General features: G+C 40.5%; 1 protein-coding gene across 1 annotated transcript in view; it reads left to right on the plus strand.

The window, feature by feature from the left end:
• LOC140501743 (chondroitin sulfate proteoglycan 4-like) overlaps positions 1 to 27,406 on the plus strand; it is an 85,902-nt gene extending 58,496 nt beyond the window's left edge. The window contains exons 8-10 of the mRNA XM_072605634.1: positions 1,420 to 1,592; positions 21,880 to 22,063; positions 24,311 to 27,406. Coding sequence (XP_072461735.1) covers positions 1,420 to 1,592; positions 21,880 to 22,063; positions 24,311 to 26,346 — 2,393 coding nt within the window. The 3' untranslated portion in view covers positions 26,347 to 27,406. The remainder of the gene's footprint in view (positions 1 to 1,419; positions 1,593 to 21,879; positions 22,064 to 24,310) is intronic.
• The last annotated feature ends 283 nt before the right edge of the window (positions 27,407 to 27,689 follow it).

A 27,689-nucleotide genomic window follows, 5' to 3' on the forward strand; every position in this document is an offset into this window, starting at 1 on the left:
TGATCCCACCCGGCCTCGAGGCACCCTCTTCTCATTCCTGTCTCCATCAGTTCTGAAGGCCTGCAGATGGCAGTGGTTTCGAGGGTTTAAGCCGTACAGAAGCAAAGGGGCCCAGGAGGCAGTTTGCAATAGGAAATGTGATGTATAAAGGTTTTAACCAGCATAGAGCCAGAGTATTCCTAAGCCTGTGATACTCTCAGCCGTCATTCCCACCTCTGTCCCCAGGACTGAACTCCCTATCTTAGAGGTCAAAGGCATTTTTAAGTGGAGGACTGAGAAAGAATACTTTGAAATGTTTCCAAACTTCAGCCCCAGAGTCTTACCAGCATAATAGCCGCTCTCTTGTTTTAGGCTCTTAGATTTGTGGTTAGATTTAAGCAGCAAGTCTGGCCCTCCCTACACAGTGGGAAACACCTGCTCCCTTGAATTAAAGTGGCTTTATTTAAAAGCTTTGTTTATGGTGTTAAGGTTAGTCAGCAAGTGCTTACAGAGCACCTGCTGTGTGTACAACTCCCACAAAAGGCATTATTTTCCTATAAAGAAAGAAAGTAGCTAAAATCTTGGGCTGTGTGTTGAAAGATATGAATTCCCTTTACAACCTGGCCATCCTGAAATATTATAAATGCCATTTGGAATCCATTTAGGAATCGGCTAGGTGGTACAGTGGATAGAGCCTGAAGAAAGGAAGACCTGAGTTCATATCTGATCTCAGAAACTTACTAGCTGTATGACCTTGGGCAAGTCACTTAACCTGTTTGCCTCAGTTTCCTCAGTTACCAAATGGGGATCATAATGGCACCTACTTCCTGGGGTTGTTATGAAGATCAGATGAGATAGTATTACTAAAACACAGTACAGTGCCTGATATATAGTAAGTACTATCTAAATGTTAGCTTAATAACAAAACAAAATAAAGACTGCCTCTGACCTTGGGTTCTTGAAGGCTGTGCCAGCAGAGCCCAAACTCTGCCAGACCCTACCAGACTGGGAAGGGCCTTAATTTGGAGCCTAACTATTTGGAGACATCTTGGAAATATTTGGAAATAAATTTGGTATTTGGAAATAAAGGGCCTAAATATTTGGAGAATCTCATCACTCTCTAGACTTAGGGTTTGACCACATAGTGATGCTATTTTCCCTGGTCCTAGCCGCTCATGAATACCATTTACTAAGTAAGGTACAGAAGGACAGTGATCTGCATTGATGGAGGGTGTCCCAGTACTAATGGAATCACAGCTCTTAGAAATACTGGAATAGAAATGGCTTTCAAAGAGAGGCAAAAGAATACTTTGCCTTCTCCTGAGTTGCAGAAAGGATAAGAGAATGAATGAGATCATCCAGGAGGAGCCTTTTAGAGGGAGCAGTGTGTTATGATGGGACCTTACTGATTCTACATTTTTATCTTGATTTGTCTCTTAGGCTCCACAAAACCCATTACGTCTCATGTCCTGAAAGCTGAGACCAATGATGGGGACAGTTTGGGAAACCGAACAATCACTTTCACCATTCTGAGTTCCCCCAAACTTGGGAGGCTCATTAGACGAGACTCTGGCCATGACACACAGGATATTTCTGCATTTACACAGCAAGCGGTAAGTACCCTAATTCTGATGTGACCTTACTCTGACAGAACCAGGGTGAGCAGGGCTCTGCCAAGATGACTCAGCCTTTGTCTCCCATCTTCCTCCTTCCCATGCTTTTACAGTTGAGTAGATGGAACTTCTTTGCCAGTTGTAGTGACGATGTGCTTAAAATCAGATTTCCAGGGGCCTTCATGTGGCACCAAATAGTTAAACAGAGTTTGGACTCCCTTTTTAGTAGCTTCTAGTATAATAGGAAGGCAAGTGGCTTAGCACTTGTTGTTTTATTAACATATGTGGAGGGTTAAGCACAGTATGGAAGAGAGCATGTGTCACAGTTGCGAAACAGTTCACAACCATGAGGTTTATTACCTAATTTGAACAAGTTTGCCTTGGGGAAATCTCTTTACCTTCCTGGACCATGTTTTTGTCATCGTCATCATCATCATCATCACCTGAACTGCCATAACAGTTATAATTTTAAACAATTTATGTCATAATTTAATTATAATTTTAAGAACAACACGTAATTATTATTATAGTAGCTAGAATTATAGAATTAGGGATCACAAAAAACACTTAATAAATGTCATCTCACTTTATCCTCATAACAGTTCTGGGAAGTAAATATTATTATCCCCATTTTGCTGGTGAGGAAATTGAAACAGATAGAGGCTAATTGACTTATTCAGGGCCACACAGTAAGTGTCTGAGGCTAGATTTGAACTCATATCTCGCTGCCTAAAGATCTAGTGCTCTACCCATTGCACCATGGTAGAAGGTAGAGTTTAGACTACTAGATGGTTTCTGAGATCTTTGCCAGTTCTAGGATCCTGTGATTCTAAGAGGAATGGTTTAAAAGGGGGATAAAAGGATTTGGTTGATTTTTCAGCCACACTGGGAACCTGTGTAACCAGAGTTATGCCTGCAAGAGATTTTTTTTGTTGGATATTCCTGTGTATCCGGGCATTCTTGAAGGTTTATACCACACATAGAGAAGCATTAAGGTTTGGTAGAGAGACGTCTGGAGTAGGAGGCATGAGGCCCAGGTTTGAATCCTGGCTCCAACAGGTCCTAGTTCTGTGACTATGAATAAGTCATGTTATTTATTTATATTTCAGTTTCCTCATCTGTATAGCAGCTAGGGGCACAGTGGATAGTGCACCAGTCCTTGAGTCAGGAAAACAACTCTTGCTGAGTTCAAATCTAGCCTCAGATGCTTATTGGCTATGTGACCCTGGGCAAGTCACTTAACTCATTTTGCCTCATTTTTCTCATCTGTAAAATGAGCTGGAGAAGGAAGTGGCAAACCATTCCATTCTCTTTGCCAAGAAAACCCCAAATGGGGTAGCAAAGAGTCAGGCATGACTGAAATGACTGTAAAGTATGGTTAATAACCCTTGCACTGCCCACTCTGCAGGGTTCTTGTGAGAAAAGCACTTTGGAGACCTTAGAGCTAAATGCACATGAGTAATTACTGTGATTAAAAAGATAACTACACTGAATTTTAGGGGGAAAATATATTTTCCTTTTTTGATGTGTGTTTACTTTTCAATTCTGAAATATCCTCACTGTTGGCCTGTGAGTTGAATAAACTGTAGATGGAAAGATGAAAATTGCATACTATTTGAGTGAGCATAAAGTTGAATGAAAATAGCAGAACTTCACCAGACTGCCCCCTTTGACCCGGTGTGGCCCCTGCTCAGGCTGATGTGGCAGAATTCAGTTTCTCTTTGGTTTCCACATTGCTTTTGTCTCAATGTATTTAGGGAATAGGTCATATGGCTAGCGGGGGCATGGAGTGTGAGACTGAGATGAGGAAGGATCAGTTCTGCTCTCCCTGCACTCCTGGAGAGAAGTGAGTTTATGTGATGAGATTAATGTGGTGGCAGCCACTCAGGATGGAAGTACGATCTTGGTTGGTTTGGCTTTACTCTGGTCTGGGGACCTTGAGGCCACGTGTGGCCCTCTAGATCCTGAAGTGTGGTCCTTTGAATCCATTTGGATTCAGTCAAAAGGCTGTACTTGAGGACCTAGAAGGCCACATGTAGGCTTGAGGCTGCTCTAGTCAGTATTTCAAATACAATAAAGACAAACGTAGTTTCTAGAGCACTTTGCAGTTTATAGAGCATTTTCCCATTCGTTATTCCTGTTCATCCTTACAACCAATAGCATTTTGAGGTAGATTGTGCAAGGATGATCATCTCCATTTTACAGATGAAAGGTAGGAGTCTCACAGGGGTTAAGTGACTTGGTCAGGGTTACCCAGCTAGTAAGTGATGGTGTAACCATGATCTGAACCCATGTCGTCTGTCTACAAGCCCCAGGTCCAATGCACTTCTCACTGTACCACCCAACAAGCATCTAAGAGACCTAGGTGAATGCACAGTACCTGTAAGAAGACATTCCTTCATGACAGTAATAAGAATAATACTGACTGAAATGGGTCATCAATGCCTCTTGTTAGGCGTATCCCAGGTAACATATATCCAGACTCTTCCATAAGAGTCTTGCCAGCTCTAAAAATATGCACAGCAGAGGTGAATAGGGGAAATGAACACCTTTGTTATTCAGTTTTTCAGTTGTGTCTGACTCTTTGTCACCTCATTTGGGGTTTTCTTGGCAAAGATTCTAGAGTGATTTGCCATTTCCTTCTCCAGCTCATTTTACAGATAGGGAAACTGAGGCAAACAGGGTCACACAGCGGATACATGGGCCCTCTAGGCTGCTTAAAGACTTCAGAAGGTACCTGAGCCTTAATCTAATCAGCAAGAATTTATTCCACACTTAACTGAGCTTGTCATTTCGAAGTACTTGCTGGGGTGGGCAGTGAGGGTAGGAGATATACAAATACAAAGTATTTGTGTAGTGCTTTTAGGTTTGCAAAAGAATGCAAATACTTTCTCATTTGATTTTCACAACTATTAGGAGGTAGGTGCTATTCCTCATTTTATAGATGAGGAAACTGGAAGTGGAGGAGGGGGGGTGCGGCGCAGACAGAGGTTAAGTGACTTGCCCTGGAAGTGTCTGACACTATATTTGAACTTAGGTTCTCTTGACTCCAGGCCCAGACTCCAGGCTCTGCTCACTATCAGTGGCATGAACACTCAAGAGTTGAAAGGCATCTTAGAGTTTATAGGATCATAAGATTTAAAATTTATAGTTGGAAGGGACCTTAGAAGACTTCTTCTCCAAACCCCTTTTTTTTTTTTACAAATGAGAAAACTGAGGCATAGAAAATTTTAGTGACTTTAGTTACAAGTAGTAAGCAGGTAAATTCATTTAGTCCAATGCCCACCTGAAATATATAATATCCCTGACAAGTGGCCCTTTAGTTATTGGATGAATACTTCTTCTGATGGTGAACTCATTAACTCTCAAGATGGCCCATACATAGCCTTTTTGGATTTTTCTAAATATTAGGAACTTTCCATGAGAAAAGCACTCCCTAAATTGTAAAGTAATGTAGAAATGTGAGTTATGATTCTTGTTATTTTTAGGATCACTGAATCCCAAACCTGGGATGCTCTCAGACAAGAGTTCCCTCTGTAGTATACCTGACAAATGGTTCTTCAGCCTTTGCTTAAAGACATCTCTAGTGTTGAAGGACACCCTTTCCCTCCTGAGACAACTCATTCTGCTTTTGAATTGCTCTACTTCTTAGGAAGTTTTTCCTGACATTAAACTTAAATGCCCCATTCTGAAACTTAACACTTCCTAGTTCTTCTCTTGGGGACCGAGCAGAACAAGCCTAATCTCTCTGTTCCGCATGAAAACCCTCTGGATCCTTTAAGACATCTATCCTGTCTCCAGTAAGTCTTCTTTTCTCTAGGCTAAACGTCTTCAATTCTGAAGTACATGGCCCTATCCTTATTTGTATAAAAGGTCAAGGACTCCCACTGCATCCTGGACCATCTCCAGTTGTCCTAATTTGTATGTTGCCAGTGCACCTAGATGGCTCTGGAGGAAAAAGTGAGGCTGGTGACTTTGCAGAGCCCTCCCTCACTTAAATCCAATTAACTGGCAAGTCATGGCATCACCTTCCTGATGTCATGGTCCTCTTGGAGAATGAATAATAAGCCACAGTCAGAAGGAAAAGACTAATATGCATGAAATAATTAGAAAACTGTCAGTCAGTAAGCATTTATTATTAAGCATCTATGATGGGCCAGGCATTGTGCTAAATATTGGGGATACAAAAAGAGACAAAAGACAGTTTCTGTGCTCAGTGCACTTACAAACTAATTGGAGAGACAAGCAAACAAATATGTTCAAACAATTATATACAGGATAAGTAGGAACTGATTTACTGAGGGAAGGAGAGGCCAGAACAGCATATAATCAAGTAAATTTGTGTGTTGCAGATGCTGTTTGGGTGCTATCCAAAAGGGATAGATCACTGACGTCTACTTTTTCTCAGGAAGACTTCTTTGGAATAGTTCTTTGATGAGAAATGACTTCTCTGAGTGAACTTGTGTATCTTTTTCAAGTGGCCATGTGGCCAAATAGGAGCTAGAAGACTGACACAAGGGGAGTTTGAACTTTTATCTAGAAGCATCTGGCGCCACTGTGGGTAGAGTGATAGGTCTGGAGTCAGGAGGACCCAAGTTGAAATGTAGTCTCAGTCATTTCCTAGCTGTGTGACCCTGGGCAAGTCACTTAACCTTTATTTACCTCAATTTCATCTGTAAAATGGAAATGATAATAGCATCTGCCTCCTAGGTTTTTTGTGAAGATCGAATGAGATAATATTTGCAAAGTACTAAGCACAATGCCTGGCACACAGTATGCACCATGTTGCTGTTTCTGTCTCATGTTCTTGTCACTCACCTGCTGTACTGTCAAGGTAGTTTCTATACGACACAACACACACATCTTGTGTCAAGCACAACTTAATTGTTGAGTCATAATATTTTATTGGGGTGAATGGACATATGATGACCTATTTTTTTGTATTGCCTCATAAGAAAAAAATAATAAACACTGTACAAAATAATTGCATGATAAGGTCCTGACAATGAGGTTGTGTCCATGTCTCCATGACAATGTGTCCATGTGTCCATGACAATGAGGTCATGAAAGTCATTCAGTCTACAAACATTTATCAAACACCTACTGTGTGTCAGGTACCATGCTAGGTGCTGGGAACACAGATAAAAATGAAGCAGTACTCATCTCCCAAGGTGCTTATGTTCTGTTGGAGAAGGTAGCACATACATATATAAGTATATATGTAATATACGTGATGTAAAGGTTGAGAGAAAGACACTGGCATCTGGAGGGAGGAAGGAAGACTTTACACAGAATGGGGTCCTTGAGGAAACAGGATTCTAAGAAAGGGAAATGAGGAGGGAGTACATTCCTAGCCCTGAGAGAGAGCCTATGCAAAGACATGGAAAGGGGAGGTGAGAGTGCTGTATATGAGAAACAACAAACATCCGAGGCCAGTTTCTAATTAAGAGGTTTGTGGATGGTGGTATGGTAGCAAGGGAAAAGTAGTTAAGAGATATGAATTGAACCTGTTATGATACTCATAATTACTGAATACAGGCTGAAAGAATGTAGTATAGGAAAGATTTAATTAGGCAGTCAGTTCTGCTGAGCCTGAAGTATAGAAGGAGCTGATGCCTCTGGTTAATCTCTAAGGGTCCTCCCCCCACTCCCATGATTCTCATTGATCTTCCCCCCACCCCCGTTCCAATCTTAGTCTGGCAATTTATTTTCTTCTTTCTCCAGCAGAGAAAAGAGATGGGGGTAAGGGGCAACCCTGGAAGGGTTAACAGTATCTAACATGCATATGATTTAAGTGTGCTAATGTTCTTTGTCATCGCCAGCATTTCTGTCCTCTTCCTCCTTCCTTGCTTGTCCTACTCTGTGTACTTAAGTCCTTCAAAGTTCAACCAGGAAGCAGGCCTGGGGTATGAATTATCCACAAACTACAGAAATTACTTGTTCCCTCCTTTCATTCACTTGTGGTTTGTGAACCTGAAAATGTTATGACTGTTAGCAAGTCTCGTCAGATCAGAGACCTTTCAGACTACAGTCATCTGATGTGCCAGGGCTCCATGGCTCCAGTCTACCTGGTTCTGCCCTGCACCCCTCTCCCCAATCTTCTCATAGTCAACAAAGCATTTGCTAAGTGCCAGGCTTTCCTGGGCGCTCGAGTGCGCGCACACACACACACACACACTCACACACACACACACACACTCTTTTGTTCTCTGATAGCTACGAGTGACACTTGGTATCTGGTGTAAAGAAACATATACTAGCAATGCATTTTTTTCTCCTGTCTTCATATTCACAGCTCTGTTAACTTTATTAATTCTCTGTTAATAAGTTCATGCCTATTTTAAAATTTCCTTCCTCCATACCTTCTGTCATCTTCTTTCTCATTTACCTGCTTACCTCCCTTTTTGTCTCCTCCCCCTTTATCCCCTTTTCCCCAGTCTTTTTTGCCTTTTCCCTTTCTCTCCTTTTCTTTCTTCTTAGCCTCTTTCTTTTTTCCTTTCTCTATTTCCCCCTTTTCTCTTCCATCTTCCCCTAGCCTCTCCTACCCTCCCTCTCTCTTAATCCTCTCTTCTGGATTAACTAGATGGTGAGAGATTAGAGCTGGATATATAAATGTGAGAGTTGTCTGCATAAAGGAGATAAGAAGACCAGGGGGAGCAGATGAAGTTGCCAAGACAGCGAGTATAGAGAGAAAGGAATAGGGTCCAGCACTAAACCTGGGGGACATCCCTGCTTACAGGAGTAGAGGATGAAACATGGATAATGAGCAGTAAAAGTCTGAAAAGAAAGTCACATACATGTGGGTAGGAAAAAATAAGAGATAAAACAGGCTCATGGAAGCCAAAGGAAAACAGAATAGCTAAAGGGTGGGGGTGTGCTCAACAATGTGAAAAGCCACAAAAAGACCGGAGAGAAAGACTAGATCATGGGATTTAGAAATGAAGAAGTTATGCTCTGGTAGCTTCTCAGAGGACACTTTTCAGTGGAATAGTAGGAAGTGGAGAGTTGTGATGATCTTCCCATTTTGTTTGAGGTCCCTTCCCTTAACATTTATTTGACCCTCAGGGTAAGGTGTTAATAATGGGAATAGATAACAGGGCAAATGACATTTGAGGAAAATTGTGAAAACATTTCCTATAGAAAGCCCCTAAAACTTTAAAATGATAGAAGAAAAAAATGGTAGGTAAGGTACAAAGGCTATCAAGAGATATAAGCCACAAAACATGTGTCAACAGACAAGATATTTGAGTTTAATTTTAATATATTGTAGTTTGTATATACATACATACACACGCATATATAATAGCCTCTGTGTTTGAAAATATACAATATATTTCTCAACAAAGTGTATTTCTTTTAACTGTTGTGTTGCTGATGGGCAATTAGTCTCTTCCTCTTTCCTCCCTCCCCATTCTCCTCTTTTGTTCCCTTGTCTCCTTTCTGCCAGCAGATGGAAATGCTAATCTTTTCCTGATGTCTGTGGTTTCATGGCCTGTGTCAAATAATGATGTAGTTGCCACCCACTTTTAACTTTATCCCTTTTTAAAGTCATCCCTTTTACAGGGTTTGCTACAGGCACCCTGTGTTACCCGGATAACATTTTAGCAGTGAGAGAAATGGTGGGGTCAGTTCTTCACTAATGGTGGTGGTGGTGAAGATGCCCAGAACATTTTAACTTAAATTAATCAGAAAGTAAGTACTAAACACCTATTACCTGCCTAGCCTCTTTCACTGGTGGAACAAAAACAATACCCATGTAAGAAGTGGGGAGCAATCAGTTGCTAACTGAGGGTGATATTTCACTATAGTTATGAAAGGAGTTAAGATTCAGCAATGCTAAGTCACTTTGGCGATTTTTCCTCTACTTACAGTTTCGTTGGTTATTGTAGCTGAAACCATAAAAACCCACTAAGTATTTGCCTCATAATTCGTAGGAAAATGTTCATAGATTTGGAACCAGTAGGACCCTCAGAGGTCATCTAGTTAGTTTTACAGATAGAGCAACTGTGACCCAGTTTCTTGGACAACTGACTTGCTAAGTGGTCTAGCAATTATGCTTAAGCATTCCTCAGTAGTCTTGAATTCTACAACTCAAAGCTTGGTGAGACAAAACTAATGTCTGCAACTTATACAGATGGGACCACTCACCCCTACAAAAACTTTCTTATGCCTTGGAAATATATTATTTTATAAATAAGTATCTAGTAACGGTCCAGACATAGAATCCTACTTCGTTCAGATTGGGATTTTGCAGATAAGGAAACTGAGGCCCAAAGATGGGTAGAAGGTTATATACCTCCTAAATGCATAGATCTGGGAACTGAACGCAGGACCTCTGACTCCAAATTTAGAATCCTTCTACTCCAACACCCTGCCTTTCTGAAGCTAAACTTCAGAAAACAATGCCGGTTAAAGTTGTGCCTTGTAGCAATGCCAATGCAGAGAAATGAGGAGTGGGCATGGCTACCATGCCCAGCCATAAAAGAAACCTATCTGGAGCTGGAAAGTCATGGGAACAAGCCATATCACTAAACCTACTGCTTTCTCCCTTTGGAAATGTATTGGCCTTGACAGTCACCATGGTAACTCTCCAGTTTGGGAACTGGCACAAACACATTCCCCTTGCCCCCTGTTGTCCATTGCATTTGGTATTCCAGTGAAATCTGGATTGACCCTGCATAACCTCTGTTTGTTCTTTGTGATTAGGATTTGATCCATGCTCTCTCCCCAGGAGGGCTCTTCCCTGTTAATTCCCCTTAATCCCTGGCATAGATAGACCCTCAGAGGTTGGGGCCCACTGTGCCAGTGATTGATAACTTTATTTTCCACTCCCTCCTATGTGCATACATACACCCACACCTCCAGATAAACCTTCCTCCACCCATGACAACAGAGTTCCTAAGTCCTCCAGTGATGCTATGTCCACAGAGCAGACTACTTCAGCACTAGTCGCACTTTGGGGCAGGCTTGCATGAAGGACCAAGTGGTTCTGGAGTTAATGAAGTTAGCTGCCCTCCCTACTGGCAGCACCACTGGCTCACAGGATCCTTTCACTAGACTAGAAAGGAAGAATATTTTCTGGGGTTTCTTCACTATGAAAATTATTCATGGTGTCCCCCAATGGATATTCCCCACAGCCTAATGTAAGTAGCCTTTGTTTCATCTGGCAAGGATCTGCTACCCATTGAGCCAGCTGCTGTCTAAGGGGAAATAGCTCTTTTTGGACAATGTGGAGGGTTTTCCCTAGAATTTCATGAGATTTATGACACACGACCACTTTAGTCTGAAGTTACCACCCTTTATTCATAGACAGTATGATGAGGCAGCTAGGTAGCTCAGTGAATAGAACGATGGGTCTGGAGTCAGGAAAACCTGAGTTTAAATCTGGCCTCAGACACTTACTAGCTGTGTGACTCTGGATAAATCACTTATTCTCTATTTGCCTTAATCTGCTAGAGAAGGAAATGGCAAATCTCTCCAGTATTTTTGCATAGAAAATCCCATGGATCGCATGGTCCCCAGGGTCACAAAGAGTTGGACATATCTAAATGAACAACATGGTATGGTGAAGAGAAAGCTAACCTCAGAGTCAGGAAAGCCTGAGTCCAAGTGGAGCATCTGATGCGTACTGGCTCTGTGATGATGGGCAAGTCACATTTGATCACTGATTTCCTCTGGGCAGTTCTCTAAGGCTACATTGTATAGCTAGTACCAGCCTGTATTGGTAGGAGTTCCTTTTATTAATGAAATCATAAACTCCATTAAAAAACAAACCATCACAGACTATTGGAGGGATGAGGAACCATGGTAGATTATGGCAACTTTGTGGATCCTAAGCCAGAACTTGGCATAGGGTTCCCCTGCCCTGATGGATCAGTTTTTCAAGGATTTAGCCATGTCTGTCTATGATGGGGTATCCCAGGGAGAGGTAGCCTCTTACCTAGCTGGTACTATTCAGAAGTGTGTGCATAAAATCCTGCCTTCAGAGGAGTTCAAAGCGCCCCCAGCACTTGCCTAACCTGTCTATGAGTAGCTCAGTGTGTGACTGTGTAGCCCAGAAGGTGCCACGTCAGATCAACCCTGCTACTCAAACATCCACAGACTAGTCACAAGAATACCCTCTTCCCATCCAACCCCAAGACTGATCAGTCCCCATAGCCCATCCAGCACTGTATTTGTTCCTGACTCTTAAAATTAAACCTCCTTACCACTATGTGTTGTCTGTCCCAGTTTTGCTGGACTTGGGGATTTCTGCCAATATTTTGAATTTGTTCTTCACCTTAATTGAGGCTAAGTGTCCATGTATGAAAGGACCAATGTTTTCCTGACTCAGCTTCCCTGACTCCCCTTCCCTATCCTTGATTAGTTGCAGCTTCCTTGAAGCAACTTCCTGACCTGGGAATTTAAGAGGCCCCCAGCCCCAAACAGTCAGTGCCTCTAGGCTTGGTGGGTGCCTGAGTCACCAAGCCCTAGTTCCAGCTGGAGACAAGGGAGGCTTCATCCAGAGAAGCTAAGGCATTCTTGTTGTATTCTTGCAATATATCCTTAATGTGTTCAGACAAAGTAAACCCCTGTGTCCAGGGACTCAAGAGTGCCTCATTTCAACCCAAGCTCAAACCTGAACAGTTAGAGCTGTACTCACAATACCTCGGAACCCCAAATGCGCCTGGTGATAGTTGAAATAATTCTTGGATGCTCCCTTTGGTTCTGATTGATGACCCTGGAGACCAAACTCCTGTGCATTTAAGTTAGGGAATATTGAAAAGTATTCAGCCCAACAGGAGCCTACTCCCCCTTATCCTCCTTAGTGTAGCTGTGGACCCCCGGGTGGTGCTGGATCATACAACCATCACATGAGGATCAGGGTAAACTGGAGGTTCAGTCTTACGTTTTCCTCCTAGTATCACTTAAAGCACTACATGGAGTAGATGAACATCTCATCCAGCCACATGGCTGTATACATCCAGGTGTAAACTCACCAGAGGCACCTTGATACATTTAGGGAGTAGAAAGGAAAAACCAAGGATTGGAACCCATTGCTCATGTAAGAGGGCATCTGTTGGGTGGATTTGAAAACACATTTCAACAGGATTCTGCAGTGCGTAACTGAGCCAAGTGCAGACTAGAGGTGTCACATGTGTTGCTCTGACCATGTGGCCCATAACATTCCAAGTGAACTCCAGAACTAGGTTAAAATGTAATTGAGAAATACTTAACAAAATAAATAAAAATACTATTTACTGTTGTTCGGTTGTGTCCAACTCTTTGTGACTGTGTATGGGGTTTTCTTAGTAGAGATATCAGAGGGAGTTGCCATTTCCTTCTCCAGGGGATTGAGTGACTTTGCCCATAGTCATCTAGTAAGTGTCTGAGGCCAGATTTGAACTCAGGTCTTCCTGATTCCAGACCCAATACTCTATCCAGTGAGCCGCCCAGCTGCCTCAAAAATGCAATAAAATAGAGACAATATTACATCTTAAAACTAAGTCAGTATGTGCCCCATGGGGATCCTTGTATATGGATTAGAGGCCCCTATTTCTCTTTGAGTTTGACACTGGGCTAGGCTGTGCTTTTAGCACTGTCGAGCAGAGACATTATCCCCATCTGTGCTATTATTATATGATTAACTTTATCCCTAGGGCACCTACTCCAGCTGTCTGGATTTACTCATTGTCCAGGCCACAAATGGCAGGAGTTTCTGAAAAGGAACTGGTAGAAGGGATTCATAGGATGCTCTAGGTTTCCCACCAGAACCTCAGTACTGTTTGTCAAGAAGAGTAAAGCAGTTAGAGCTCTACATGACAACACAACCTTGAAAGCCATCACTATATGAAATTAATATTTCTTGCCCTTGATACTTAGTCTACTACACCAGTGGCCCACCACCTACTACACAGAGTATGTGAATTGGACTTCTTAGATGCTGTACTCCCTGCTCACCATAGAATCCTATGAAAACAATGTGGTTTGATGGCCAATATAGAAATATGTTTTGTATGATTTCACATGTATAATCAATATCATATTGCTTGCCTTCTCAGGGGATGGGATAGGGATGGGAGGGGGGAGGCATTTTTGAGTACAATTAGAAAATGAATATTAAATTTTTTAATGTAATTGGGAAATATTTAATGGAATAAATAATATATTTTTAGAAATAAATAAAATAATATGGTTTGCTTTTCATTCCCCAAAGGACATCTTTTTACATGAACTATATAAATTCTATTCCCAGTTTTTCTCTGTACTTACTCAATTCAACACATTTCCTGTGGTGAATTGGTACCTGAATGAACTGGAAGTTGCCCAGACCAACTTAAAGAACACTTATGGGCAACCGATGTCCACTAAAGGGAGGCCAACCACCAGAGTCCCTAAGGAATCTGGCCTGACTATATTTCCATAACTTGAGGATCAATAGCCTTTCCTGGAGGTTGATAGAAAGTCAGTCAGTCAACAAGCACTTATCAGGCTCTTTGTGCCAGGCACTGTCACTACAAAGAAAGACAAAGCATGGTCCCTACTCTCTCAAGGATCTCACTTTCTAATAATCAACATTTTTTAAGCACCTACTATGGGCCAGGCATTATAGGGAGATAAATATGTACCTACAAGATATATTCATTGTGAACAGTAGGTGATCTCAGGGGGAAGAAGGAGTAGGGTAGACAGTGGGAAAGGTCTCCAGGATGTAGGATGTGAGCTGAGTCTTGAGGTGAAGCCAAAGAGAGAGAAAAGGTAATAGGTAGCTTTTTCCATCACAAATGATTAGCCCCATGGCCAAACTGGGTTACGTCCTACCCAACATCCCTCCCTTCCGTCTTCACTGTGATGGGTTCACCTCAACCCTAAACCAGATCTACTGAATCCTTGACTGTGCCCAGTAATTGAGTATGGTTAAGAAGAATGCTTGGTTAAGAAGATCCTAAATCTAGGGGGACTTTAGCATGACTCCAGTACCACCAGTACTTAACATGGACAGACTTAGAGGTTTGAGGAGAGGACATGGGAGCCTTCGAGTTGGTAGAAGCCTTCCACCAAGGTTATCCCACCAAGCCATGACCTTGAACTCTGTGAAGTTGTTCTAAGGGAAAGGAAGGGGACTGATCCAAAGCTGAAGGGCAAGAATGGGTTCAATCAACATGCTACTACCATGGAAAAATGTCATCTGGAGTAGGGACAACATGGAATAAATCTTCTCAGTGCTCCCTAATAATCCTCTTTTTCATGTTTGTCCAGACTCCACACTGACTTCCTGACTTTGGTTTCATTACATATTCAAACTTTCCTGACTCTTCTCCAGCCTTCTTTAGATTTAACATTCCAATGAACCATGGCTGCACCTAGCATGGCCATAACTTTCTTCCCCTCAGACAGTTTTTCCTTTTTTTAGTAAATTTTTGTTTCTTCTGATTTTTTCTGTATCACCTGTATTTCCCATTTTATTCTTCCCTTTCTCTCTCTCAGAGAATTTTTTTTTAAAAAAATAAACAGTTTGGCAAAACTAAGCAAAAAAAATGTTTCTATTACATTCAATGTTTCACACCCATAGGCACTGTCTTTGCAGAAAAGCAAGGGATTCAGGGAGGAGGACCTTCTCCTGTCTTTTCTTTGGGCTTAAGCTTGTGCATTACAGTTTCCCAGGAGTCAGTTTCAGTTGTTTTATTGTTGTTTTTTCCATTAACACTGTTGTCATTTTTGGGTATGTGGTTTTCCTGGTTCTGCTTATTTCATTTATCAGTTCGTTATGTCTTCCCATCCTTCTCTGTAATCCAGGTTTACTTCCTTTTTACTATAATTTGGAATTTTTTCCAGGAGATTTCTTCCCTCAGAACTTTTCAATTGTCTTTAATTATTGGAAGTCAACAAAAGTAATTATTTACAAATGCTTTTTAATATAAGTCCCCCCAAATTCCTTGAGGGTACAATTTTATTATAGTTCTACATTGTAGGCTAGTACATTGGTTGGCATATGGTAAGTAGGCATTTAATAAATCTTATTGAATTAATGAATAGTATGCTTAGATGAAGTAAACAAATATAAGTTAATTATAAGTAGTTTCTTATCTTAAAATAAATCAATTTCCAATTCCTCAAACTACCATATCATCTTAAAATAAATTATATGTTAACATGTTACATGCATAAATGGGAAAATCTTAAAAATTTGTTCTAAAAAGATTGTATCCCAAAGAACTGAACAATTCATACACACAGAATATGAGTAAAATGATCAGAATTCAAAAATGAATTCCAAACTTTCAAAAAGGGAAACTTCTTATTAATTAGAAATAATGAATGAGTCAAAAAAAGTTTCAATTTCTAGCATCCCTGATCATTTCTAGTACAGGATTAGATTAACTGACTTTTTTTTTTTTTTTACTGTAATTGATGGACTTATTCAGATTGTTTTGAGCAGTTAAAAATGAAATGTTCTGGTTTTGTGGTTGATGATGCTTGGCTCTTTTTCTTTCCCATAAAGTAGAAATTGCATTGCAATTATTGTTCATGTATCCATTCCTTTCTTTTCTTCTATTAATATGCCATTTTACAATACTACATTGGAAAAAGTTATGCAACATTTATTTTCCATTGCAAATTAAAACTGAAGGATCATTCCAGCTTACAGGAAATAAATCTACAGCTTTTCAAAGCTCGGGTGTAGTAACAAAGAAAGTAAATAACCTAAATTTGGAGAGGAATCAATTTAGTCAAAGTTAATAGAGAATGTAATGAGATCATTAAATCCTTTGTGTTTTAATTATATGAATTGGAATCGAGAAAAAGATCCGTTGACTTTGACTGATTCTTCTCTATTTTGAGAGTGCTTATCAGCAAATGAGGTACAGTAAGGGCTGAGTCCTATGTCAGTTTATATAGTTTATCTTGAAAATTCATTGCTTGTGAGTTATAGACCATATACAGAAACTAGGCCATGCATGAGCAGTCAGACCTCAGCAAATGGGCTGGCTGTTTGAAACCATTGGACTCTGCCTTCTTTCTTTTTAGCCCATCAGTAGCAGGAAAGATGTCAGGATCCTAGATTTAGAGATGGAAGGAACCTTAGAGTTCTTCTAGTCCAGCTTCTTGATTTTACAGATGAGGAAACTGAGGCTCAGAGAAGTTGATTAACTAGCCCAGGGCCACACAGCAAGTAAGTATACAAGGTTTTGAATTTGAGCTCAGGTCTTAATGCCTCCAAATCCAGCATTCTATCCTCTGTTCTATGCGGTCTCCAGATATCTTCTGGTGGATTTTATTATTCTGTTTATTTGTATCACTGATACTAGAGAACTTTTTTAAATGTTTTGGCTTTTTGGTTGGCTTTTAATATTTTATCATATATCTAGAGCTGGAAAGACCTCTGAGGCCATATTTCCTTTCTTTCCTCCTCCATATTAAACATACAAAAATTTAGACCCAAGTAAGTTAAGTGACTTTCTTTAGGTTATACAGGCATTAAGCATTAGTGACACGTTTGGTCAGCACTAGTCTATTGGTCTATTAAAAGATAGGGGAAGCTAACTGCCAATGATGTGGTTTCTTTTTTTCTCCCAAAGTTGGAATTGAATAACACTTCCAAGCTTGCTTATTAAGTGACTCTTTTTCTTGGTTCTTTGTGGTCTAGTGGTTTCTGTAGGGGCCGACACATGGATGTTGCCATGAGCACCAATCCAGCTTTAAGTACTCTTAGGAGGGCAGATTTTAGTCTATGTGGGTACTCTCCCCAGATTCCTTATTGACCATTCTCAAGGCCATTCCAGAGGGGAGAGGTGAATGGCCTCCCTTATCTTCACTAAAGCTCAAACTTAAATAAGCCAGTTTTATGATAAGATGAAAACAGCACTGGATTTGGAGGGAGATGACCAGGGTTCACATCCCGGCTTCAAATTGGTCTATCTTTTGTCAGTTCCCATTCTTTTGTTTATTTGCGTAACTGTTACTGTGGACTTTTAAAAAATGTTTTGGCTTTTCATTTGACTTTTTATTTCATAAAAAATACCATACACCCCTGGAAGGGACCTTAACTACCAACTAGTATACTTACTCTCCCCCTTTCCCTCCAAGTTATACATGTTAAGAAATTTACCACTCTCTGCCACTGATAGCAATCATACCTCAATTCACCTTGATATTCACTCATCTAATGTTTATTCATCAGAGTCAAAAATTTGTATGAACCTTCATGTTAATCAGATATTCTACGATATAGTAGATACATAGAAAAAACTATTATAATTTTTTTTCAAGTAACAATCATTTATTTTCTCTCTCTCCCACTTCCCCCATCCCAGACCCTTCCCCTAATGAAAAAAAAAATAGAAAAAGAAAACCAGAACTCTTATAATACATATCCATAGTCACCAGATCCCTACACTGGCTCTATTCAAAAATATATCCAATTTTGCATCCTGAGTCTACCACGTCTGTCAGGAGGTAGGTTGTATGTTTCATCAGTGGTCCTCTGTAATTACGATTGATTGTTGCAGTGAACAGGGTTTTTAGGTCTGTCAAAGTTGTTTGTTGCTATTGTGCACATTGTTCTCAGATTCTGTTCACTTTATTTTCTGTTGGTTCATGTTAGTCTTCCATGTTTCTCTGAAAACATCCCTTTCATTGTATCTTATAGTATTTCACTATATTCATGATTTACCATAGTTTATTTAGCCTTACCTTTCATTGATAGGCACCTACTAAGTGTCTAGTTCTTTGCCAAAAAGAGCTACTATAAAGATTTTCCTGCATATGAGTCCTTTTCCTCTTTCTTTGAGCTCTGTAGGTTATAGAGCTACAAGTGATATCAGTAGGTCAAAAGGCATATGCAATGAAGTAACTTTTAGAACATAGTTCCAAACTGTTTTCCAGAATAACTTTATCAATTCTCACCTCCACTATGAGGGCATAAATTTCTATTTTCCCACTGCCCCTTTAACATTTGACATTTTCCTTTTCTGGATCAGCTTTGTTAATCTCAGAAAAGTTAAATGAACTTATTTGGAATCACACAGCCAATAAGTATCTGAGATGAGACTTGAACCCAGAATTTCCAGGGCACTCTCATAGGGACCATAGGGACTCTCATGGGGACTATCAACCAACCCTTGTGATGATTCTTCTAGGTTCATAGGTACTCCCTTTGCATCTACCATATGCCATATTCATTTTTTCTTTAATGGATAATGTGCTGAGTGTGTGTCAATGCACTGTGCTAGGTCCAAGGGGGGTGGGGGAAGCAGAAATAGGAATTTGATTAAGAAGTAGTCTGTGCTCTAAAAGATCTTCAAATCCAGTAGTATTTTCCCCAAGACAAGGTAGAGAATTAGCTTGCTTTTTGCTTAAGAAAAAAGATAACTAGAAATGATGGGGCTCAGAGAAATGGAACCTCTAGCCCCCTCCACAATTCTAACCTTGCACAAAAAGGCTGGTGGAATCCAGAGTCCTTATAGTGCCTCTAATGGATATCCAAAATGACAGTTGTTTTATAGGCAAGGGTGAAAGGAGACCCAGCCTTGTTCTCACAGATCGGGACTTCTTAGTGACTGAAAGATAATTATAAATTATATACGCGTGCAAATATATAATTTATAATATAATCTATAATGTAATCATATATATAATTATATATAATATAATGTTATATATTATATATAATGTAATTATAATATAATAAATAATATATAATCACTCTTCTAGCAGGAAGAGAAATCTCTCAGAGGTGTCCCTTGATATTTTCATTTGCTAAATCCACCGGCCTTTTCTCAGTCCTCATCTTTCTTGACCTCTCTCCAGCCATTACAAGTGTCGACAATATCCTTTTCCAGAATACTCTCCTTTTCCTTGTCTTGCATGACATTACTCTCTCTTGCCTCTCTTTTTTTATTCCATTCCTCAGTATCCTTTACCAGTTCATCCATTTTCCGTTCCTTCAAAGGACATCCCCCAAACCTTAGGCCTGGACCCTCTTCTTTATTCTCTCAATATGCTTGGGTTAAATTATCACTTCTCCACAAATGAGTCCCTAGTCTTTCTCTTGAACTCTAATTTTGTATTATCAATTTTGCCAGCCTGATAGGTATGAAATGAAACCTTAGAGTTGTTTTCATTTGTATTAGTCACTTGGATCATTTTTTTATATGTTTGTTGATGATTTATGTTTCTTCTTTTGAAAACAGCTTGTGTATGTCCCTTGACCACCTTATCTATTGGAGAATGACTCTTTGAGACATTCTTTCCTTTGTAAATTCACACTCCGTTTAAAGCAGCAGGTCTTAACCTGGAGTCCATTTTAGTCGATCTGTGAACTTGGATAGGGAAAAAAATTGCATCTTTATTTTCACTAACTTTTAATTGAGATTTTAGTATTTCTGTCCAGTCTGGATTTTTTTAAAAATATGAGTCCATAGGCTTTAGACTGTAAAAGGGGTCTGTGATGCACAAAATGTTTAAGAATCCCCTAATGTAGAGGCTGGAAAGTCTTTATATATTTTTATAGGGAGTGGTTATGGTATATTATATTACGTTAATAATAGCTCTTTGCCTCCATTGACGTAAGTATCAAAGACCAACCAATATCCAAAATAACTCCTTTTCCGTTGCTAGCAAACTATATATCCCTTCTGCCATGAGAAAGCCAGGCTTACTTTACTGTCTAAAATTACAATCCCTATAGGAATGAGATAGCCATATTTTCAGGTTTAAGGTATTTCCTCTAAAGGGAAGTAGACCACCACCATCACCACCCCCACCCCACCCCAGTCAAAGCCAATGGTTTCATATTACCTCCAGAAGCAAATATCAAATCCCCTGTTTGGTCCCTTCCTACCTTTCCAGTCTCCTTATAACTTATTCCCCTCCCTTCTATATTCTGTGTTCCAGTGACACTGAAATGGGGTGTGGGGTGGATGATAGAAGAGAGGGCAAATGGGAGGAGGGGGTAATTAGAAGTAAACACTTTTGGGGAGGGACATGGTCAAAAGAAAGAATAGAATAAATGGATGGATAGGATGGAGAGAAATATAGTTAGTCTTTCACAACATGACTTTTATGGAAGTCTTTTGTATAACTACATATGTATAACCTATATTGAATTGCTTGCCTTCTCAGTGGGGATAGGTGGGGAGGGAGGAAGGGAGAGAAGTTGGAACTCAAAAATTTTAAAAATAAATGTTAAAAATTGTTTTTACATGCTACTGGGAAATAAGAAATACAGGTAATGGGGTATAGAAATTTATCTTGGCCTATAAGGAAATAGAGCAGATGGTGATAAGGGAAGGGAGGGGTGTGACAGAAAAGAGGGCAGACCAATTCATATTTTTCTTGGAGGCTTTGGATGGAGGAGCTTTGACTTTGTTTTCTTCTGTTTGCATGCTTTGGTCTTCTTTGTCACCAAAGTAAGATACTATAGTATGGTCTGATTCTTTTTTCTGATTTTTGCTTATTTCCCCAGCCATTTACTTGACTTTTGAGCTCTTTGTCAAGATAGTTCTCTACTTCCAGTGAGGGTGGGGAGTGTCCTGTCAGCCACTCAACCCCTCCCCCCATAATCTGTGGGTCTAGAGCTCCAGAAACAGTGGCTGCAACTGTCCCTGCTGCTGCTGTGGCTGCCTATGGTTTCTCTGGCCCCTACCCCCTCAGCCACCCAGGGAGCTGGGACCAGGGCCAGACTACTGCATTCTCCTGCACTGGTCCCACAGACTTTTCCTACTGACTTTCCAATTTATCCACAGTGTTTTGAGGTCATGAGGTCTGGAAGCCACCACAGGTGTAAGAGAGTCAGTCTCCCCAAGGCCTGCTCAGGTTGCCTCTGTGCATTCAAGGCCCACACTGGACCGGGCTCTGCTTCCAGTGTGGTGTGATAGATACTTCCTGGCAATCTTCCAGGCTGTCTTGGGTTGGAGATTTGCTTCACTATGTCATTCTGTGGGTTCTGCAGCTCTAGAATTTGTTTAGAGCCATTTTTTATAGCTATTTGGCTGGGCCTGGTGGGAGCACTCTAGAAAGCCCATGCTGTTACTCTGTCATCTTGGCTCCTCCCTGCATAAATCCAGTCTTTAGCAAAAGCAGGATGACTGTCAGATGTGATGCAGAAGGGATTCTTGGTCAGGTATGACCTGAACCAAATAGCGCCTGAAGTCCCTTCCAACAAAGGAGGTTTTACAATAATCAAAGTACAAAGGAAGACTAAGGTGAATAAAATTCATGCAGATCCTTTCTTCTACTTTTATTGTCTTTCTTGTTCCAAAAAATTTTTAAATCCAATGGTTGATTTTTCTTGCATTTTCAACAGGTTAATGAAGGTCGGATATTATACAAGCATACAAGCAGTGAAATTCAAGTCTGGGATGCAGAAGACTCTTTTACATTCTCGGTGTCCTCACCTCCAGCAGTTCTAGGACCCCAGGTGTTTCCTATTACAATCTCATATGATATTAACGAACCTGGTCACCACAGTCACCTTCTTGCAAACACAGGTAAAATGAGTAAAATGTGAGGCTATTAGGTTTTTATGATCAACTGTGGCAATATTAGGAGTGGGAAGAAAGATCAAGGCTCGGGCGCTCTCTCTCTCTCTCTCTCTCTCTGTCTCTCTCTCCCTCTGTCTCTCTCTCTCTCTCTCTCTCTCTCTCTCTCTCTCTCTCTCTCTCTCTCTCTCTCTCTCTTTCTCTCTCTCTCTCTCTCAGCTTTTTATTCACACTAATGATATTGACCTCAATATTTTTGGTACATGTAGTTAGGGTTCTTCTGCACAGTGCTATCCATCTCCCTACCTATGTGCTTTGTCCAAATCTGTTCTGTTTTCTGTTGTGAAAAATTTTTTAAAGTGATTAGGATTATGATAAGCTAGGAAATTATGTAACTGCTATTTCTGAGAGACAGTGAATAACAGTTTATTGTTGTTAAGTCATTTTTCAGTTGTGTCCAACTCTCTGTGACCTTATTTGGGGTTTTCTTGGCAAAGATACTGCAGTAGTTTAGCCATTTCTTTCTCCAATTCACTTTGCAGATGAGGAACTGAGGCAAACAGGGTTAAATGACTTGCCAAGGATCATACAACTAGTAAGTGTCTGAAGCTGGATTTGAACTCATGCAGATGAGTCTTCCTGATTCCAAAACCAAGGCTCCTTTCACTGTACCACTGAGGTGGTTGGAAAAGGAAAAAAAAAACTTTACATAACTTTTTACTCTTTATTATAAATATCCAAAAGACATTTAATGATATACATCATCATTTCGTTATTTTACTATACCCTTGACCTACAATTTCCAAAAGAATAATAGTAGTAAGAAAAATAAATAAAATCTTTATGTTTTAAAATACTTTGCAAAGATTATTTCATTGAGTCCTCATAACAACCCTGTGAAGTCTCTATTTTATCATCTAATCTCTATTTTGTAAATGAGGAAATTGAAAATCAGAGATGTTAAAGTCACAGACCTAGAACTTGAACCAGAATTATTTGGTGCTAAGTCTGATGCTCTTTTTGCTTGACCATGTTACTTCCCTAAGGCAAATGACAGAAGAGTTGTTTGTGGCCTCTTCAGCCATACTAGCCTATGTGCTAGTCCCTGCATACAGTCTCCATGCTTTTGGCTAGCTGGGCCTCTTGTCTCTCCCAATCTCCAACTCATAGACTCCTTGCTTCCTTTAAAGACTCACCTCAGTCAAGCCCCACTTCTCTAGCTTTTCCTGACCCCTCTGGCTTCTAGTGACATCCCTTCTAAGGTTACCTTCCACTTTCTCTGTATTTATTTTATAAGTTTTGATGTATATATATTGTCTGCCCTTTAGAATGGTACTGTACTCCCACTATTCAGCACAGTATCTGGCACTTGATATGTTCTTAATAAACACTGTTGATTGATTGGTTTTGGAAATTTGCACCAATGCCTGTGTTTAGCGTAGGGTCAGTAAAAGGTAGATCAGGAAATTAAAGTCCCCTAAACTAAGACTCCTCCACAAAAGTCCTGTTCATTTTGGGGTGGAAGGGACTTTAAGTTGCCCATGGAGCATGGGGTTGATGAACCCTACCAAGCTGGAAAGGTTTCAGTTACAAGCTAGTGACTCACTCCGTATCTATCACCAAAGAGCTACCCTAGCCTCCTTCAGGTGATTGATTGTGGGAGTGGTCACATAACCAATCCCCAGGTGATTGATTGTGGGAGCCAGACAATTCATGACAGAAAAGCAGCATGGTGGAGGGAAATGTTTGATGGCCTTGGAGTCAGATGTCCTGGGCTCAAATCCTGAGTCTACCACTTACAAGTTGTGTGACCTTGAGACAGTCACTTTAGCAGACTAGGGCTCCATTTCTTCATCTGTAAAATTAAAGGATTGGCTTGGATTAGATGACCTCTCAGGTCCTTTCTAGCTCTTAATCTGTGATCCTATAATCAGCCTACAAGTTGGGAGTAGGTTTTGATCAACTTCATGGAGGAAACAACCATACTGAGGAAAGCATAGTTCTTTTGAAAATGAAGTGAAAGAAACTCAGCAACAAAAACAGAAAAGCTCTTTTGAAACTGAAATGATAATTTAATAGTATGAGCTGATGTGCATATTTTAAGTGTTTGGATGCATCTAATGTACCAGACAGAAAAGAATTCAAATGCATAAGAAACAAAGAAATTCTGTATTCAGATCATGTCTGAATGGGGAGGCAGTTGATTTATGACATACAAATCTGTTTCAGTAAAATACTGTTCTTTTCTTTTTATAGGAGCTGTTGTCCAGGAAGGAAGGGAAGTCTTAATTGATAGGTCTAAGTTAGATGCTTCAAATCTTCTAGTTAAATTACCTGCATCTCAGCGTGCTACATACGAAGTGTGGTACCAGGTTACATCTCTTCCCCACCATGGTACAATTGTGGTTGGACAGAGAAATATTACCAAAGAAAAACCCTATTTCTCACAGTACATAATTAATAAATATGGCATCATGTATCACCATGATGACTCCGAATCCCTTGCTGATAATTTTACTTTCTCCGTTTGGTTGAACCAGAAGAGTAAGTCTGCCACAAAACCAGAGGCTGACTTTCTCGAAGAGGTATTTAATATCACCATCTCTCCTGTGAATGATCAGCCACCAAAGCTGAAGACAAAAGGACCTTCTCTGAAAGTGCTTCAGGGCAACATGTTCAGGATGGGACCAGACAATCTGAAGGTGGAGGACTTAGACAACTCCTCAGAAGAGATCAGATACACAGTCATTGGCAGCCCTACCAATGGCTTTCTAGCAAGATCTCCCCATCTAGACTTCCCCATTCACCAATTTACACAGGCTGACATTGATAGTGGCCAGTTGTGGTTTATACAAGATGGAAGTCCAGTGTCTGGGGCATTTTACTTTAGTGTGACAGATGGCAAACATCGTCCACTGTACAAACTCTTCCACCTGGAGGTTATACCTATCTCTGTCACCCTTGTGAATCTGACTGACCTGCTCCTTCCCCAAGGCCAGACCTCAGTCTCTATCACCAATGTACATCTGTCAGCAATGACCAATGGGAAAAGTACTGAGATTGCTTATAAACTAATCCAGCCCCTCCAGCATGGGTACCTTCTCATGGAAAATGAACAAGTCACTGACTTCAAACAAGAAGATTTAATTTCTGGAAGACTGTCTTACCATATGACAAATCTCACTGCCTCCCAGGACAAGTTATACTTCATGTTGTTTACAACGGAGAACAACCTGACAGATCAGGCTCTCCACATCCGAGTGCAACCTTTGCTGCAAGTCACATCGAGTCTGAAAATTCCCAACAGCGTGACTTATCAATTGAGACGAGAGGACCTGGATGCTTCTGCACTTGCTAATTTGACAAAAAGTGTTCCCAGATTTGAAATCACAGAGCCACCCATCCATGGAAGACTTCTAAGAAGAGTCAGTCGCCATGCTGCACCAGAAAGAGTTGACCTATTTACTCAAATGGACATTGATCAAGGTATGTTGATGCTTGACACATATGCTAACATGACTGGTGTGGACACACTTAATGATTCCTTCACCTTCATGCTCAAGGCAGATCACGTGCAGCCAGCTGTAGGCTACTTTCCATATACTATTGTGCTACCTGATTCCTTGGTTGTGCAAAATTTTACCTCATTGTTATCGGATGGTCTGATGACATCTACAGTTTTCCAAGAAAAATCTATGATTTCCATAGGACCCATGGCACAGACTGAAGGCCCAAAGAAAACAACGCAGACCAGAAGACTGGGTTCAAATCTCTGGGGACCTTGGAAAGGGGGAGATCTGGTGGCAGATGCAGAGATTCCTATGACTCAGTTTACCTGGCCACAGGCCACCACTGGAGCAAACTCTAGGACAGCCAGAGCACAGCCCAGAGAGAGCAGCAATCCTCTCATGGTCATCATACCACTTGCTGTTGCCACTTTTCTGTTGATAGTGACGGTGATAGCACTCTGTATCTGCCTGATGTGCCGCAAGGTAAAAAAAGCTAAACCTTTCATTGACCCTCAGGCTAGCCCAGAGCCCAGGACTCCAAACCTAAGTCCAGAAAGGAGTGTGACCATCCCCTCTGTCACAGTGACACCCCTTAAAAGAAGCTTCAGCAGCCCAGCAGTCAGCTCTTATCTGGCCCCAAAATGTCAACCATTGCTTGCCCCAGTGGCTAAACCGGTTGAGAAAATCTCTCTCTGGGATGTCTGGATGAATCTGGATCCAGAAATGGTCCAACACTGCCGGAAAACCAACCCAACACTTAGGCACAATCAATACTGGGTCTAGGCAGGCATGAAAACTTGCAAAGTAGTTTGGGTTCCTGTCATCTACAAAAAGATCTGTGGTAGCCCCCTTAGCTAGTTTTTAACATTATTTTTATGTGTCTTTTCTAAGAGGCTCTATGTCCCTGAAAAGAAATATGGAGCTTAGTCATAGCATGTTTTTCAAGAAACAGAAAAGTCCGTTTGTATAAACCCTTTACAAAAGACTACTGCAACTTTCCTCTTCCATCTGAGTTTTTCAATACAGACAAAAATTAGTAGGGATTAAGTATTATTCTTCCAAGATACAAGCCACTTTCCTCTTAAGTCAGACTAGCTCCTCTGTTTGGAAGCTGGTCCAAATGCAAGAAAACTATGGTGTTTTGGTTTTTCTTTTTTTTTTTAATGGATTCACTCCCAGTGAGTCAGTTGGAAATACATGAACCTTTTCAAGTAAGCAGGAGAGGCTATTTATTGAATTATTGAACCTGTCTCTACATTGTTTATTTTAAAATTTGCTTTATTTCTTTGGACCTTAAGCTGCAACCTCTGGGTCATCCTTGTTCTTTTCTTAATGCAGTAAATACCTCTCTCATCATCTGTGGTCTGTGAGAGAAGGCCAGCAGGGCTGGTCACCCTTCTGGGATATTTTCTATGAACTTTATTTGTTATCGAGAAACATCTGCTAGTTTCTATTACAAACCAGGACTTTATAGCACACCTCACTTTAACGGTTGGCAAAGTCAAAAAGTTAAAGCAACGTTGAGACTTTGCAGATTGATTTCACAAGTTCAGTCACTGGTATGTTTGCATTTCTTGTGCCTTTTACTGTATGAAATATTTTGTAATACCAGCATTCTTATTTAAGTGACTTAGTAGAGGGGGAAATATTCCATTTCAGCCTCAGTTTCTCTCAAAGTAAAATGGAGATCACAACACAGAGGCCAGAAAATATTTCCCTTGATCCTTCAGATCTGAGCCTTATTGAATGTATCAATTTTATATTTTGATGTTTTGTGTAAACTGTAGTGAAAAGTTCCCTACCTTCATATACACTGTGAAAGATGAATAAACTTGCTATTGAATATATGTGTAAAGTGTATTATGTAACATAACAGGGAAGGGAGGGGTTGGAAATTCCACAGTAGTATGTTTTTAAACTTGTCTCATAAATGGTAACCATGAGCAGTTTCTTTGTAAATCAGGTTAATGCCCCTTAAATTTTTTAACATACAGACATTTTAGAAGAGGAATATGGAGAGCCAGGAAGCCCTTTGTGAGCAGGTGGAACACATTTGGTAGGAATATTTACAAAGGTGCAGGAGAGGTCACAGCACCCCCCCCCCCAAACTCTCCCTGGGCCTCCCC

The sequence above is a fragment of the Notamacropus eugenii genome, chromosome 4 (genome assembly GCF_028372415.1).
Source record: "Notamacropus eugenii isolate mMacEug1 chromosome 4, mMacEug1.pri_v2, whole genome shotgun sequence".
Lineage (NCBI taxonomy): Eukaryota > Metazoa > Chordata > Mammalia > Diprotodontia > Macropodidae > Notamacropus > Notamacropus eugenii.